The sequence below is a fragment of the Suncus etruscus genome, chromosome 15, assembly GCF_024139225.1.
Source record: "Suncus etruscus isolate mSunEtr1 chromosome 15, mSunEtr1.pri.cur, whole genome shotgun sequence".
Lineage (NCBI taxonomy): Eukaryota > Metazoa > Chordata > Mammalia > Eulipotyphla > Soricidae > Suncus > Suncus etruscus.
The window spans coordinates 13,465,838-13,483,860 of NC_064862.1; the positions used below are offsets into that span (position 1 = coordinate 13,465,838).

Here is an 18,023-nt window from a genome sequence, read left to right on the forward strand (position 1 = left end):
TTAAGCATTTGGTTCTCATAGTTAATTTGCATAGACTGTGTTCAGTTAAGAATCTTGCTAGCAGATTTTCGCTCCAAGGTGTAAAATTTCTCTTGTCTATTTTTTTTTTTTTTTAGAAACTCTATAAAACATTGAGTGAAGTCAAACTTGAAGTAGAGACTGTCATCAAAACAGGAAGACACATTGTGCAGAAACAGCAAACTGACAACCCCAGGGACATGGACGAGCAGCTGACTTCTCTGAAGGTTCTTTATAACGACCTGGGTGCCCAGGTGAGGAAGCAGCCCCATGACTCACCCCAACATTCACATTCATGTATTGGCAATGTTCATTGCCAGAAGTTTCAATTTTATGATATCAATAATTCATGTTTTCAATCATTCCAATGATGGCTATTTATTTGAATATATGTTGCTATTGCTCTGATGAATTGTGGTCTAACATCTATTTTAATCTTCAGTACACATTATTTTTTTTTTTTTTTTTTTTTTTTTTTTTTTTGTTTTTGGGCCACACCCATTTGACGCTCAGGGGTTACTCCTGGCTATGTGCTCAGAAATCGCCCCTGGCTTGGGGGGACCATATGGGACGCCGGGGGATCGAACCGAGGTCCTTCCTTGGCTAGCGCTTGCAAGGCAGACACCTTACCTCCAGCGCCACCTACCCGGCCCCTTCAGTACACATTATTTTTTATATTTAAGGCTATTGACATTTTATAAGTCATTATAAAGAATCTACAAATAATAGTTCTCATTCATATAAACTTAAGTTATTGGTCACTGAATTTTAAATCAAGTTGTCAGCCTACTGAGAAATGTTAGAACAGCAGGACTCTGACAAATAGTAATGGCAGTTAGTTCACATTAATCTAGCAGGATTAAAAAGCCCTTTGAGAAGCATCTATAATTTGGCCAATTTAGCAAATTTGTGTGGCAATTGTTAGATATTTACTGTGACTGATGGATTAAAGTCAATGGGCTTAATGTCCTCTCTTGCTGAGAATGTCTGCCCTAAAACCAAAGAAGCAGAAAAAAGAAATGTGTGGAGGTGAACGCTTCTCAACAATATTGAAAACCTGTGTTGGATAATATTTTCCATCTGTCTTGGGTTATTAATTATTTATTAACTAAGTTTTCTGCCAGTTCACAGAAGACTAGCTGAGATATTGTTATTATTTTTCAAATCAGCAAGAATTTCCCGGGCAGTTTTGACCTCTCCTCTAAGATTATTTTATTGATGTGGTACTTTTGCATCATTTTCATACATAACACGTATGGAATATATATCGTAGAGTTTTTCGTGAAATCAGACTGCTGGTGCTCTTTGTTAAATGTACTTATTAAATGGACATCTAATGGACAATGGGAGTGCTGTCATAATTTTATACACCAATGACCTAACTGAGAGTATGAATTTATTGGCATTTTCTCATTTAACACACTGAAACTTTACTGTGTTAGTAGTTATATAAGCAGTAGCAATGCAGCAATATGCAAAAAACTTAGTGTTTTTTGCCCTGTGAGATTTAGCATGGTATAAGCAGAAAAGGTTATCAGTCATGCAAAGCGATGTCCAATTGTTAGTCTGACATGTTATGAATGAATGTACTTAGCACTTCAAGTTTATTTATTTTGGGGGGATTTGACCCAGTTGGGAAAGAGAAAGCTTCCTTGAGAAAGTGGCGCAAAAACCGGTATGCCAAAGTGGTGCATATGAAGGTTTAGCAACAGTAGTTCAGGTGAAACCTATAAAGCAGGGGTGGCGAACAGGTTCGACACAAAGAGCCAAAATTTTAAACTGTGAGAGTCAGAGAGCCATACCACGCAGTGACCTGCCAAAACAGACAAACACTCACACAAAAGCATCTAATTTTAACAATAGTCTATTAAACACATATTGCATTTTGCCATTTTGAGTGAGGGTCAAAGTCCTGCAGTGATGGTGAGGGTGTGCTGCGTCCTCCACACTAAGTACTAACGACAAGATGTGACCCAACATGTGCCACACGGGTCCCCTGCTCGCTGGCCCGTGCAGTTGTTTCCGAGAGATGGGAGACGGGGCAGGATTCCGCGCTCGGAGATCTCTCCTCAGAGGTCCCTCCTCAGAAGCAGCAGAACAAAATCCAAACTTGGCAAAGAGCCGCATTCATTTTGGCCGGGAGCCGCGTGTTCGCCACCCCTGCTATAAAGAGTAAAAGGATGCTAGCAGTATGTATGGAGGCCCTGTAGCAGGAAGCAGATGTCACTTTCATGTGGTTAAAGCAGAAAGAGGGAGTATGAGGAATGTGGGTTTTGAGAAATAGGAGAAGACCAGAGCTGTACCAGGATTTGTACTAAAGATTTTCATTGCTGACTTAATAACAGTAAACCATTATCGAAGGATTTTAGCAGGGAGATGTCATGGTCAAGTGTGTGTGTGTGTGTGTGTGTGTGTGTGTGTGTGTGTGTGTGTGTGTTTATTTATAAGATTACTCATAGCACTGTGAAAGTTTAATTGGAGAGAAGGGGGAATAGTAGCCAATCCTTGCTATGCTTAGTTGCTGTGATGATCTTTCGAATTTAGGAGAATAGGGAACAAGGAGCAGTAGAGATAGTGTGAGAAGACTGACCTGATAATTAGGAAGTCATGTGAGCAATACTTGATGAAAGATTAGCTGTGAGGGTACAGGAAAAAGAGAGATGATGTGATCTTGGTTTCTGGAATAGTTATATGGAAGATCATGTAACTATAGTAGGCAAAGTGAATCCTATATTTGAATAGAAGTGCTTAGCTATTCCCTTAATTTTTTATAATATTTTACACTGTAATGAATACGAAAGGTAAAAACCATTCATATGTGTAAGTGTTCAAAACTATACAAAACTTACTACTCAGTATGAAGCAAAAATAGTAGCACCAGGAAAAGGCAAAAGCTGGGAAGCCAGGGGCACAGGGGATTGAGAATGAGTGTTGACACCTTACTTATATATCATGAAAAATTAGATATGATGTCAACTCAAAATTATCAATAAGTCTGATGTTATGGTAGCATTAGTAAACTTCTGTGGACAAAGGCTTCTACTTCCATCATTTCTGAGGATGGATATGAAATGATGAAAGTAGAAGCCTTTGTGACCTGCCTAGAAGTATGTGTAGCCAATAAGAACCATTTTTAAGGATTTCCTGGAAGAAGATTTTTAGTGAACTGGGTCCAAAGTAGGGTGGATGTAGGGGAGTGATAAACAGATAAAGAAGGGGGCAGAGAGGTTGAGCAAGATGGAGAGAGACAGATATAAGCCAGAGCCAGATGGACAGGCAGACTAACTTGTGATGCTTCATATTTCAGTGGAATGATTCTGCTGAGGTGGAATGGTTGAATATTCAATAAGATGAAGGATAAATGGTTAAGGAAAAGATTTACAACTTGATATGCCTTTTTAATATGCATCCAAACTTAAAATATATTGATTAGATGTAGGAGATATAAATTATAGATTGAACAGTAAATTATTTTCTGAGAAATGATGTCTTCAGCCTTCCTGATATATGCAGATATATCATATATATCCTATATATGATATATATATATATATATATATATATATATACCATATACATATTCTTCAACAGTATTAAGGTTTTTGTTGTTTTGGGCTCACATCTGACAGTATTAAGGAGTTACTTCTGGCTCTGCATTTAGAGAAACCTGTCTCTCCTGACAGGTTTGGGGAACCAGATGGGATGCCAAAGATCAAACTAAGGTTTTTGTCATACAAGGCAAATACCTGAGCTACTGTATTAATTCTTTGGCTGCAGCATTAAGTTTTATAATGATTTACAGCGTGAATATGTCAAATAGATAAAATGTCACTTAAATATGTAATGACTTCTACATAAGTATTTGCCTCCTAAAAATCTGTGTTGAAATGCTGGTTAGTCATATATTTAATTAAACTTTACAAGAAAAATTATTTCTTTAAAGGAGGATATGAAAACAAATTTATTCTTGATGAAGTAAAGTGGTAAAATCAAATGTTGGGAGTTAGAATAAGGAAATGGAAACTCATGTTACCCATTTTAAAAAGTTGGTCTTTGTGTAATTTTCTGTTAAGAAAATTGTATTCTTTGGGCCAGTGAGCTAGCACAGCGGTAGTGTTTGCCTTGCACATGGCTGACCCAGGACGAACCTGGGTTCAACTCCTGGTTTTCCATATGGTCCTCCAAAGCCAAGAGTGATTTCTGAGCGCATAGCCAGGAGTTACCCCTGAGTGTCACTGGGTGTGGCCCACAAAAACAACAAAAATAATTTTATCCTTTATATGACTTATCACTACTTTTTAGGTAATGTTATTATCTGTGTGCTTGTAAACATTAAAAAGGAATGCACATTATTTATGAATTGTTTAGTTTTGTTTACTTAGCTGTAGATTGAAAATTATTGTGGTTTTTTTTAATACCCCCCCCCCCCATTTTTTGGTATTTTGGGCCATATCCAGCAGAACTCAGAGATTATTTTTGCTTTTGCACTCTGAAAGGGGCATGAGGGATCATATGGGTTGCCAGGAATCCAACTCAGGTCTGTCCTGGGTTGGTCACGTGCAAGGCAAATGCCTTACTGTCATGTTATCAATTCAGCTCCTGAAAATCATATTGTTTAATTGGAGAGTACCAGCATGAACTCTCATGTAATATAAAGTTTGAACCAGATCTATTCCTGCTAAAGACAATCAGATGGGCAGCTTTGACTCCCATCCAGTAGGTTCATTCACAGAGAAAAAAATAAACATATACAGAGATATATTAAAGTTTTTATATCTAAAAGACCCAAAACAATCTTATCTCTATACTTGTCTAGTTCATTTTTGCAGCTTACATATAGTTGTTATCTATTCTATTCTTCCCGGCTATATTATTCTTTTTCGGGTGTATTTTTGCAAACATGTTGTATTCAAATACTAAATTATTCTACTTAGGGTTATATTCCATCTTTGGGGTTTTTTAGTTGGGGGACAAATTTTCAGAATTTCAATAACCCTGATTTGCTAACTATGACCTTAATGTCACTACCTTAGTCTGTGAAGGCAGAAAGATACTGCCTGTCAAAAAGATTGCTGCATTTTATTATATAAAGTCTAGGATTTTACTATGTAGTAGCTGAATTGTATCTACTGAATGTTAAATTGATTCATTTTTTTTTTTTCTGGTCACAAAAGTAAGAACAAAATAATGATACAGGCTTATGTTGCAAAGCTGTTTGCCTTATTTTAGATAGATCAAGTAGGAATTAAGAACCATAGTATTTTTCCCTCAAAATGCTAGATTATCATATGCATTGTGCTATTTTTATAAACTCTACATTGAAAGAATAAGGCACCTATTTTTTGAACTGATAAAAGATAGTATATTCCTTTTTGAGGAATATATCCCAGGAATTTTACTTTGATAGTAACTGGTAAAGCTAGGATGAAAACCCAGAATTTCCTGACAAGTAACTAATTTTCAGCATATTATCTTTTTATAGGAGCAAAAGAATAGTGGTAATCTAGGTGCTAGAGATAATAGTTATATATGAGTTGGGGGTGAAATATGAACTAATTCGAATATTTGGATATTTTCCTTTAAATTTTGAGTCCACACCCAGCAGTGCTCGGGGCTTACTCCTAACTCTGTGCTCAGGGGTCACTGCTGGTGGACTTGGGTGACTAAATAGCTTGCCAGGGATCAAACCTGTGACAGATGAGTGCAAGACAAACACCCTACCCATTGTAATACTTCTCCAGCCCCTCCTCAGGTAATATTTTGATTCACTTTCATTCATGTTCATTCACATTTCACCTCTCCTTTCTTCCCTTTTGCCCTTCTCTCCCTCCCTCTTCCTGTTTTCAGGTGACTGAGGGCAAACAGGACCTGGAAAGAGCCTCCCAGTTGGCCCGGAAGATAAGGAAAGAGGCTGCTGCCCTCTCTGATTGGCTGTGTGTCACTGAGACTGAGTTAGTACAGAAATCCACTTCAGAAAGTTTGCTTGGTGACTTGGATGCAGAAATTTCCTGGGCAAAAGTAAGTTGAATTTTAAGTGAACTGCCAACTTCATGTCAATTTAATTTGTTGGCATCTTGTTCAGGGAGATTTGGGTTGATGTCATTTCTCTCCATTTCATTTTTAATATAGCTCTTTCTTTTCCCATTGTCTTTCCACTTCTGTTCTAAGAAAGAAGAATAAGTCTATTTTGAAAACAGCTCTCTTGACAAGATATTTTTACCTTGATTCCAAAAGCACTAAAATCACGTGGATCACTAACAAGAGTTTATAAGCATCATGCTTATGTGACACTTGAAAACCTTGTAATTATCCCTTTCAAATGGGTGACATATGGTATTCATTCTTCACAAATTATTCTGTTGGATTCATTAATTATTTGATTTTTTTTTTACCAGTAATAGATCTTTTTGTTATGGACTACCTGATAGAAAGGGACTAAGAATATAAGATAAAAGAGAAAAAATTAGTAATTGATCCAACTCTTTTCTTTAACCCTGTTAATAGTTATTTTGAACTGGCAAAAACTAATTGATTTTCTCTTTCTGTTAATGTGAATGAAGAGTTGGATGGAATGATTTTTTTGTTTAATTTAGAATTCTTCTAAATTTATTTCTTAAGAATTATGCAGAGTACAAAAAAATCAGTGATATGGACTTTAGATCATTACAAATTCATATAATGTCACAAATATCATGTCCACGGGTTTTCCCTGGGGAGACCCAATAGCTACTATGAGGAGGCAGGTGACTTTGACCCTTTATCTGAACACCAGTTAGAATTACCAATGTGAAGTCAAAGATAGGAGAAAATTATTCAGTTAGGAAGTCACTCATAATAGGTATAGTTAGGCCTTAGGCTACATATAGTGAGTAAGTGGACAAGGGAGAATGTGAGGAATGGAAGGTTGGTGAATGTAGGATGGAGAATGTGGACTGCTGTACTTTGACTCATTGCAATGGTACCAAACTTTGGTTTCTCTAAATTTGAATTTTTAAATGGGTTTTACCTTCTTGAGCCAATATGCATCAAATGCTATTGTTAAACTTTATTTTATTTTATTTATTTATTTTTGATTTTGGGGCCACACTTGGTGATGCTCAGGGGATACTCCTGGCTCAGAAATCACTCCTGGCTTGGGGAACCATATGGGATGCTGGGGATGGAACGTAGGTCCGTCCTAGGTCAGCTATGTTCCAGGAAAATGCTCTACTGCTATGCTATTGCTCCGGCCCCATCTTTTATTTTGTATTTTGAATTTGGGCAAAGATTTCCTAAGTGATCTGACTAAGTCTCAGCTAAGTGGGCCAGATATAAGTGGTTAGGAATGTGGTTCTGCTGAGTCCCTTCAGTGTTTGAGATCATCCAGATTACCCAGCCAGGTTCTGGGACCTCCAGAGCCACTGGCAGTTTTGAAGGAGAGAGGTGTGACTTAGGGTTATTCGCTGGCGAACCATACACTGTTAGATGTCAAACCAGCATCAGCTGCATGAAAGGCATGCCCCGAAAACCCTATGCTATCTCTCCAGCCATTATTTCTTATTATCACATTTCATATAAGTGAATTGAATGGGATTTGCATAATGCAATATAGAAAGCCGAAAGTAAAAATCATCTATAATCAAAGACTACCCTGTTATGGTTTTAGGTTCTTTTTTTTTGTGGGGGGGGGGTTTGAAGAGGTTTCAAAGAATGCTTGATCCCAAGGCCCATCCAGTTTTTCTTGGCCAAACAGACTAACAGTTCAGTGAAAGGGCCTGAGGTTCTGATGCTGCTTTGTCTCTACAGTAAAAGAGATTTCCCAGCTGTGTTAGATGTATACCCTGACCTCCATATTATTTCCTGACCCTGGATCCAATGCCTGGATACATAAGGAAATGCATAGAATCAAACACTTATCTTGCATAAGTTTGATCCTCAGCTCTTCGTTCCGTCCTCAGAGCTCACTAGGAGTGACCTCTGAGCGAAGAGCCAGGGGTAAACCCTGAGCACCAGTGGATGTGGCCCCAAACAAAACAAAACAATAAAAGAATTCATGACCTTTAAAGAACTGGTATCTTATGTATCTGCTAGGAAAAAAATGAAATCCTAAAATTTACTTATATAGTGATCGATATGGAGAGTATTATTCTTTCCACAAGGAACTGGAAAGTGCAGTTAGGGTAGAGAAGGGACCACATGATAATTGGAAATGATTACTCTGGACATATCATGATATGCATGAGAGCCCTTCAGTAACAATATTGTATATAAACCATAGCACCATAAAAGTGAGAATGAGCAAGAGAGAAAAGATAGAGGGAGAGGGGAAGAGATAAAGAGAGAGAGAGAGAGATGAAGAGAGAGAGAGGACAGAGAGAGGAAAATGTTTGCCATAGAGACAGGTAGGCAAGGAGGGCAGGTGAAGGAAAGGTGTTGGAACATTGACTGAAACTCAATCATGAACAAATTTGTTACTGTATATCTCATTAAAAGTTATATGTGTTACTGTATATCCATTAAAAGTTATTAATTGAAAATAAACTAAGCTTCTTAGAATTATTTAAGTGGTTTTAAAAAAAACTATACAATAAACAGATGAGAAATACATTATACCTTTCGTTTGGAGGAATTTTGTAGTTTGGGCAGAATATATCTCCACACCTCACTGCTTGATTAAGTAAGGGCTGTGAGAGACATGTTAGCATCTCTTTTTCTACAGAATTTTCCATAATGTTAAGACCAAAACTTACCTGTCCTACTTTACTTTGGTTTTCTTAAGATAAATATTTTTAATGCTTTTTCAACAGGTTGTATGCTAATTTACCTAGTAATCCTAGCAAGTAAATATGATAAATAGTAATTTTCTATAAGAGATACAAGCAATATTTGTCAAAAACTTTTTAAAACTTTGAGTGCTGGGAGAAATCTGTTTTACTACCTTGTCATTTCTGAAGATGTAATCAGTTCTTGTAGAATGAGATGCAGTGAAATGGTGTTCACTTATAATCAATGGAATTTATATTTCAATAAAATAACTACTTTTTCTACTTCAAAAATTTTAAAATCATTTTAAATATGAAAAATTAAATGTTTACGTTTTTATTAGAAACTTAGTATTACTGTGTTAATAAATGTACTTTATTACAGTGATAAAGTGGTAGGGCGTTTATTTGTCTTTCACATGGCTGACCTAGGATGAACCATGGTTTGATTCCCCGGCATCCCATATGGTTCCCCAAGCCAGGAGCAATTTCTGAGCACAGACCCAGGAGTAACTCCTGAGTGTCACGGGTGTTTCCCCACCCCCCAAAAAAATTGTACTTAAAATACCTTGGCCATATGTGTATTATTTAGGAGTTACAGATAACTATGTATTTGTAAATCATGTAAATTATAATATTCTTGGTACTTTTGTTTTCTAGAATATTCTGAAGGATCTGGAAAAGAAAAAAGCTGATCTAAATACCATCACAGAGAATAGTGCTGCCCTCCAGAACTTGATAGAGGGCAGCGAGCCTGTCTTGGAGGAGAAACTCTGTGTCCTCAATGCTGGCTGGAGCCGTGTTCGTACCTGGACCGAGGATTGGTGCAATACCTTACTGGTATGTTTTTGAGAAAATTTGATGACTACAACTTTTCTCCTTAAAATGAAACAGCTCTGATTAGAATACCAGTTCTTGTGGCTGGAGAGATGATACAGGTGTAGGACTTGCAGTCAGCCAACCTTAATATCATTTAATCCTTGGCAACCACACAGGACTGATCCCTGAGCACAGAGCCAAGAGTAAGTCTTGAGCATTAGTGGGTGTAAACCCAGCTTTATAGACCCCCTCAAATATAAACAAAGTAATAAAATTAAAAAAAAATAGGGGCCGGAGAGATAGCACAGCGGCGTTTGCCTTGCAAGCAGCCGATCCAGGACCAAAGGTGGTTGGTTCCAATCCCGGCGTCCCACATGGTCCCTGTGCCTGCCAGGAGCTATTTCTGAGTAGACAGCCCAGAGTAACCCCTGAGCACCACCGGGTGTGGCCCCCAAACCAAAAAAATTTAAAAAAAAAATAGAATTTAACTTTTATTTTTCCTGTTTCACACATTTTTCTTTCTCTTTTTCTCTTTTTCCCTTCCTTCCTTCCTTCCTTCCTTCCTTCCTTCCTTCCTTCCTTCCTTCCTTCCTTCCTTCCTTCCTTCCTTCCTTCCTTCCTTCCTTCCTTCCTTCCTTCCTTCCTTCCTTCCTTCCTTCCTTCCTTTTTTTTTTTAATTATGGCTATGAGCTCAGAAATCTTTTTTGGCTTGGGGGATCATATGGAACACGGGGGATCAAACCCCGCTCTGTCCTGGGTCATCCGCATGCAAGGCAAATGCCCTACCGCTGTGCTATCACTCTGGCCTCCTGTTTCACCTTTTTTTTTTTTTTTTTTTGGTTTTTGGGCCACACCTGTTTGACGCTCAGGGGTTACTCCTGGCTATGTGCTCAGAAATCGCCCCTGGCTTGGGGGGACCATATGGGACGCCGGGGGATCGAACCGCGGTCCTTCCTTGGCTAGCGCTTGCAAGGCAGACACCTTACCTCCAGCGCCACCTACCCGGCCCCCTGTTTCACCTTTTTAATTTTTTTCTGTTGATTGGTGAATTAATTTAATTAGGCTACATTTCATTTAGTTGAAATGATTTAAAATTTCTCCAGTTTGAGATAATTTATGTTACTCATTGGATTATGTACTTTAAAATTCTAGTAAATGTGTCTCATTTGTTTCCTTTTCTGAGTTAATATTTTGTTTGACTTTCATACTATTCAAATATTTATTGATATTTATTTATCAATATTTATACTATCTACTATTTAAATATTTTATATGACTTTCATACTATTTCATACTATGTGAGACACACATATGTAAATAAAGTTCAGATAGTAGTGAGGAAGTTAAGGAATGAGTTGTAGTATTTAAATGTTTAATAAACATTTTGACTGCTAGCTGGGTGACATTGGTCAAATTCAGTGTTCTGAGTTACAACCTTTATGTAAAATGTACATTAATATAATTTTGACTTTACACATTTTTAGATACTTATGATTTTCAAACATGGAATACTCATTGATATTTAAAATAACCAGTTTTGGGTCGGAGCAATAGCGCAGTGGGTAAAATACTTGCCTTGCATGTGTCTGACCTGGGTTCTCTTTCCTGGCATCCCATATCATCCCCTGAGCCTATAAGGTGTGGTTCCTGAGTACAGAGCCAGGAGTAACTTCTGAGCACTACCAGATGTGCCACACCGAAAACAAAAACAAACAAACAAAAAAACAAACCCTCACAAACAGTTTTAAATATTCTTGTGATGATTATAACTGTTAAGTATTATATATTGTTAGTCTTTTTTTTTTCTTTTGGTTGTTGGGACACACCCGGCAGCACTTAGGGGTTACTCCTGGCTCCAGGCTTAGAAATCACTCCTGGCAGGCTCGGGGGATCATATGGGATGCCAGGATTCTAACCAATGACCTTCTGCATGCAAGGCAAACACTTTACCTTCATGCTATCTCTCTGGCCCAATATATTGTTAGTCTTAGGCATTGTTAACTATATTCATTATAGTGGTTTTCTGTTCCTCTTACATAAATAATGAATATACAACCCAATTTCCCCTTTTATATGGATGGCCCTGCCTATACATTATCATTTTGTTTTAATAACATATTTAATTACTATATTTATTAAAGGGTTTTTTTTAATGCGATAGATCTTTTCCCAAGATCATAAACTTACTAGGAATGTCATAGAGCAGAGAAAAAGAAATTGTAGTATATTTGTAGTATATTTGAGTCAATCAGAATATGTAGAACATTGAAATTTAGAGGCATATATATTGAATGGAAAAGATACAGCCCTTTATCTATGAGTTATAGCATATTGTGTGGATAAAATCTTTTAAAATGAATATTTAGTAGTATTTAAAAATATTGTTACTATCTCAATTTTTATAACTGTGATGATAGGAGATTATAAGATTGTGAGATCAGAATAAGGGAAACTAACAGAATGAAAAAATTAATGCTATTTATTATAATAATAATAATAATAATTATTATTATTATTTGGATAATATCTGGCAATGCTTAGGAGTTACTCCTGGCTCTGTGCTGAGGAATCACTCCTGGCAGTGAGCAAGGAACCATAGGGGATGTTAGGGATCAAACCTGGGCTTGCTGCATACAACACAAGTGTCCTACTCACTATAGCAACTGCTCAGATTCTGCGTTGTTTTTTTTTAACCTTTGACCTTTTATGTTCCTTTTTGTTTCTTACTTCATTGAGGTCTAAAAGCAAATAATTTTAAAATGTTTTTAATTGTATTGCTGCATTTTGTAATGAGATTTAATGATCCAGAAAGGACTTTGAAAGAATGTGCACATTCTTCAAATTCAGCTACAATTGGCTCTTTGAAGATCTTTAAATTTCTTCTAAGGTGATATTTTTATATATTCATATGATTGCATCAACATTTTATTCATTTCTTTCCAGAATCATCAGAACCAGTTGGAAATTTTTGATGGAAATGTTGCTCACATAAGTACCTGGCTTTACCAAGCTGAAGCCCTGTTGGATGAAATTGAGAAAAAGCCAGCAAGTAAACAGGAAGAAATTGTGAAGGTACAGAATCTCATTAACCTCATAAACACTTGTGGGAGTGAGGAAATGCTCTGCAAGTTCTAGGAATGCTTCAAGAAATGGTGCATATGTTCTTCCTGGGCAGTAGACTCCACTTTAATTTGGGTGGGAGAAACTGTAACTCCTGACTGCATCACAAATATGCACATTACACATGAATTCAACTGATCATTCTGAAATCTCTTTCGAGGAATCTCAGACAATAATTAAATTCCTTTTATTTTTGAGTGGGCGCTGTTCTCTTGTTTGGCTTTGATTTTTCTCATGTATTCATTTTATGTTTGCTTACAATTTAGCGTTTGTTATCAGAGCTGGGTGATGCTGCCCTTCAAGTTGAAAGTGTCCGAGATGAAGCTCAAGTTTTAATAAGTGCGCGTGGAGGCTCAAGCAGGGAGCTTGTGGAACCCAAATTAGAAGAACTGAATAGGAACTTTGAAAAGGTATCTCAACATATCAGAAATGCTAAGGCAAGTCATTTTTATATAAAACCAGTTATCTGTGGGTGTGCATCTAAATGGTAGTTGCATAATATATACACCTAAAATCAAAAATTAAAATGAATTTAAACACTTATATTCAATTTTTTAAAGGATATCCTAGGTAAAACTCAGTGAGAATGTGGAATACTCCCAGTAACGTCATTTATTTATTTATTTGTTTGCTTGTTTATTTATTTATTTATGGGTTTTGGGCCACACCCAGTAACTCTCAGGGGTTACTCCTGGCTATGCGCTCAGAAGTCGCTCCTGGCTTGGGACACAGGGGGATTGAACCGTGGTCCGTCCTAGGCTAGCGCAGGCAAGGCAGACACCTTACCTCTAGCGCCACCACGCCGGTCCCATATATTTATTTTTAATATCCAAAACTGACCACTGATTTGGACAGTTCAAGGCTACTACTTGAGGACAGCATGATGTTCTGACCCTATGGTGCCAAGGATAATCCAGGACTCATTAGAGATCCTCTGGAATCTCCAGGCCCCCAGCCAGTGATACTGAGGTTTGACCAGGTTCCATACATGCAAAGCATCTGCCCTAACCTTTCTTCTATGTTCCTGGTTTGCACTGTGTTTTTGAATGGAACATTTCCCTTATATTTTTATATAATCTATATGAAAGTAAATACACAAGAGATTAGTCTTCACTAAAGGTGAAGATATAGTACAGAGGGCAGGACACTGACCTTGCATGAGACAAATTTATATTTGAAATTTGACACCGCAGAAATTTGACATCCCAGGTACACCAGGAACTACTAGGAGTAAGCCCTGAGCCCAGATCTAGGAATAAACCCGGATTATATCTGGATGTGACTCAAAACGCCCAAAATAAATAAAATACAAATAACCTAACCTGTCTGAAATTGGACGTCTTTCACATGTTAAAGTTGTCTATAAAACAGTATGACTCAGTACCAAGCTATGTACTGTAAAGCCATTTTTATAGCTATGATTTATAAAGTTGTACACAGTATACCCTCTTTACCTTATAGTTTATGTTTCATCAGTGCATTTAACGATTACAACTAATTTCATATTTTAGACCTACTGTAGAAAGCTTGTGTTTTATTTATATTTTTTGCTTAAAAGATAGTATTTTAGGGCTAATATATCTTTAACTGTTTTTAAAGTGTTAAAGTGTTATATAAATTTAAACAAGAGAATAATAATCTTTATCTAAAATAAAAGTAAAAACTGTTTGTGCTACCAATCTTTCTCTTTTTATATATATTTTTCATTTTCTCTGTTTTCACCCTATATCTTCAGAGTAGTAAATAAAACATTTTATTGTTGCTTCCTCACAGCTGTTATGTTATTGCTCAGAGCTACTTTCATTTGATGAGTTTATGGCCAAATAATATTTAGTTCACTCCCAGGCATATTAAATACAGAACATATTAACACATGAACTTGAGGGACCTCTGTATTTGAAACTGCTATTTTCCAGAAGAAACTATTAGCTCTACTCTAGTACATTTAGTTATAATAGGTCAAACCACTGTATAGATTATGAACAAACTTTGATTATTCATAATTAAAAGAAAATCAGTAAAAATCTTGATTTAACTTTGTTTTCCTGCATTTTGACCTTCTTTTATTTCTGAAGCTCAGTTATTCTTCTTTAATCACTTTTTGAAAAATAGACCAACAGTTTAGATACATTTCACTTCCTCTCTTTTTTTGGGTGGGGAGCACACCAAGTGTTTACCTCTGACTCTGCACTCAGGAATCAATCCTAGTGGGTTTGGGGGACCATATAGTATGCTGGGAATGAAACTTGGTTGTTTTTGTGCAGTGGATGTACTATTTTCTCTGGCTCCTTTCTTAAAACTGCAATTTTCTAATTCATGACAAAGCAAAGCCAAGAATATCTTTTCAAATAATGCTTTTCTTTCCACAGTTACTCATTGGCGAGGAACCATTATCATATCAATGTCTGACCACAGTGGAAACCTTTGAAGCGGGTATACCTTTCTATGACTTGGAAAGGTTAGAAATAGACATAGACAATATGCTAACAGTTGTAGAGAAGTGCCTGGAACCCAGTGAGGAAGAGGAAAAGGTTGGTTAAAGATCTTTCAAAACTGTGATCTGATCTCAGTGTTTTTACTTTTTTTCTTTGTTTATATTTTTACATCAATGATGTTTGTTAAAGATAACAAAGCATGATAGATTTTTAGAGCTATATGATTTTTTTGATGATGGTTAAGGTAAGATTTTACAAGAGATATGCATAATACCTGAAAATAGAAAAAGACACATTCTGGTTTTGTTTTGTATTTGGTCACAGTCTTCAGAGATTACTCTTGGCTCTGCGTTCAGGGACCATTCCTGATGGGCCACTGGGTACCGATCTTATGTGGGACCAGGAATCAAACTTGGGTTGGCTTCATGCAAGGCAAGAGCCCTCCCCACAGTAGTATCTTTCTGACCCCAATACATACTTTTTTGATTAAAAATAGTATTTGAGGGTTATTTAATATGTGCTAAGATAGTATTCTTTATGTTTATGAGATATTCTATTTCAAATATTAAGTCAATTTTCTACCCAGAAATGATTTTTATGTATATTATTCAGAATAAAATGGATTTTTTAAAATAATTTTTTCCCAAAACTCTCAGATGGATGAGGTGAGAGCCCAGATCGAGGAAGTTCTTCAAAGAGGAGAACAAATATTACATCAGCCTATGGAGGATAGTAAAAAAGAAAAGATCCGTTTGCAGTTATTACTTTTGCACACAAGATACAACAAAATTAAGGTATTTGTTACCTCCATCACTGACTTAGCTGTTGGCATTCTAATGTTTTGCATTATATTTATGACTATAGCAAATAGATGAAAATAACTGTTCTTCCTTTTCACAGAGGTTACTAGAGAAGCTTATGTTTGGGGACTGGGCAAAACTCAAAGAAAACAGAAACATAGATAGTGTTGGCTATTTTTTTATGATTTCTGTATTAGCTAGACTTTTAGAAGTCACTTCCACCTTCATTTCTGTATTTGGTATCAGAAAATTCTGACCATATTTTGAAAAAAAAATCAAGTTCTAAATTTGTAAAATTAGTAATTATTTCTGTCCTAGAAGACATTCACCACCAGTTCTCCTTTCAGTGAGCATTACTTGCATTCTAAGTATGGTCCAAATAGAAATGAAATTTTTACTTTTTAATAGAAACATAAACTTGTTCTTTGGAAGTATTAATATATGCTAACTATGGCCTGATACATATATGTATTTATTATAATATATTATTTTTTATTTTTTGTCATTATTCTCTTTACTGTTTGAATCTGTGAATTTTAAAATCACTTGTATATGGACATTAAAATCATTTAGGAGCCCATCTACTTTCAAATTTAATATCAGTATATTTTAGGTTAGCCTGAATGTAAGCACATTAAAATTTTTTCTAGATAATCCTAACTTGCAGTCTATGTGAAGAGTAATTCCAATATCGATTTTCTTATTTGAAATGTGTTAAATGGCATTTCCAGTTTATTTTTTAACATTACTATATTTACTGTATGCAAGTTATTTATAAAATGTGAATATAAACTACTTGTAATATTGCTTTTATAATATCTGATTGATTTGTAGCTTTCAGTGATATTATGTTTAACACAAGCTATTTAAAGTTTTTTTTTTGTATGTATGTACAGGGTTATGCGTTATCTTTTCTTTTTTCTCTTTCTTTTTTTGTTGTTTTGGGCCACACCCCGCGGCACTCAGGGGTTACTCCTGGTTCTGTGCAGGCTCAGAAATCTCTCCTGGGTTGGGGGACTGTATGGAATGCTGGGGATCGAACCGAGGTCTGTCCTAAGTCTGCATCATGCAAGGCAAATGCCTTACCATTGTGCTATCTCTCCTGCCCCGAGCCATGCTTTTTCTTTGTGATATTTGTTTTTCAGTTTGTGGATCTAAAAATCCTTATTTTCTGGAGATTTTATAAAATGTTATTAATTAACTTTAGGATGAATTTGTATATATCTGTGTGTGTGTGTGTGTGTGTGTGTGTGTGTGTGTGTGTGTGTGTGTGTGTGTGTAGGTAGAATGTATACAAGACACACCCTACCGCTGTGCAGTCACCACAGCCTCATCTGGAAGAATTCTTTTAGTTGTTTTTATTGTTGTTGTTTTTGGGCCACACCCAATGATGCTCAGTGGTCATTCCTGCCAATAAGCTCAGAAATCACTCCTGGCCTTGGGGACCACATTAAAGAAGGTCTGGGTTGCCTTTCACAGACACTTGTTTTTCTCCCAAGACATCTTGTTTCTTGAGTGCTCTGCTGATTCCACAGAGTATAGAGGTTCAGGAAATTTTACATTGGTTTTGTAGCATGAATAGAAAAAAGATAGAGTTAATGAGGGACAGAGTAATGGTGAAGCAAGTGAGACACTTGCGTTCCATGATGCAAATCTTGGTTTGATCCCCAATATTCCATATGGTATTCCAAGCACTGTCAGGAGTATTTGCTGAGTGCTGAGCCAGGAGTAATCCCTGAGCATCACAAGGTGTGGTCCAAAAACAAAGAATTAAGGAATGAAATTGTAAAAAACAAACAAACCAAAAAAAAAAAAACCCAAATAACTTAGCAACTTTCAATTTACATTACCTAATGACTTACCCAGTTTACCCTGAAGTTGTCTGGAACATGCAGCTTTGCTGAATGACTGCTGCTGATGTAATTAAAGCGACTCCGAAGGATTCCCGCCATGATAGTTCTTGCTAAGGCTTAAAAGTGACTCACTAATTATTTATGACTGCAAATTAAAAAAGGTATATGACATATAAATGATGCTAATGAGAAAAGTACCACAAAGTTGAGAGTCCTACAAAATGCATATCAAAAAGT

General features: G+C 36.4%; 1 protein-coding gene across 1 annotated transcript in view; it reads left to right on the forward strand.

Moving 5' to 3' along the window:
* Window positions 1-18,023, forward strand: part of UTRN (utrophin) — a 576,171-nt gene that overhangs the window by 231,833 nt on the left and 326,315 nt on the right. The window contains 7 exon segments of the mRNA XM_049789386.1: window positions 117-272; window positions 5,866-6,036; window positions 9,420-9,599; window positions 12,522-12,650; window positions 12,965-13,135; window positions 15,068-15,229; window positions 15,790-15,927. Of these exon segments, the coding sequence (XP_049645343.1) occupies window positions 117-272; window positions 5,866-6,036; window positions 9,420-9,599; window positions 12,522-12,650; window positions 12,965-13,135; window positions 15,068-15,229; window positions 15,790-15,927 (1,107 nt within the window).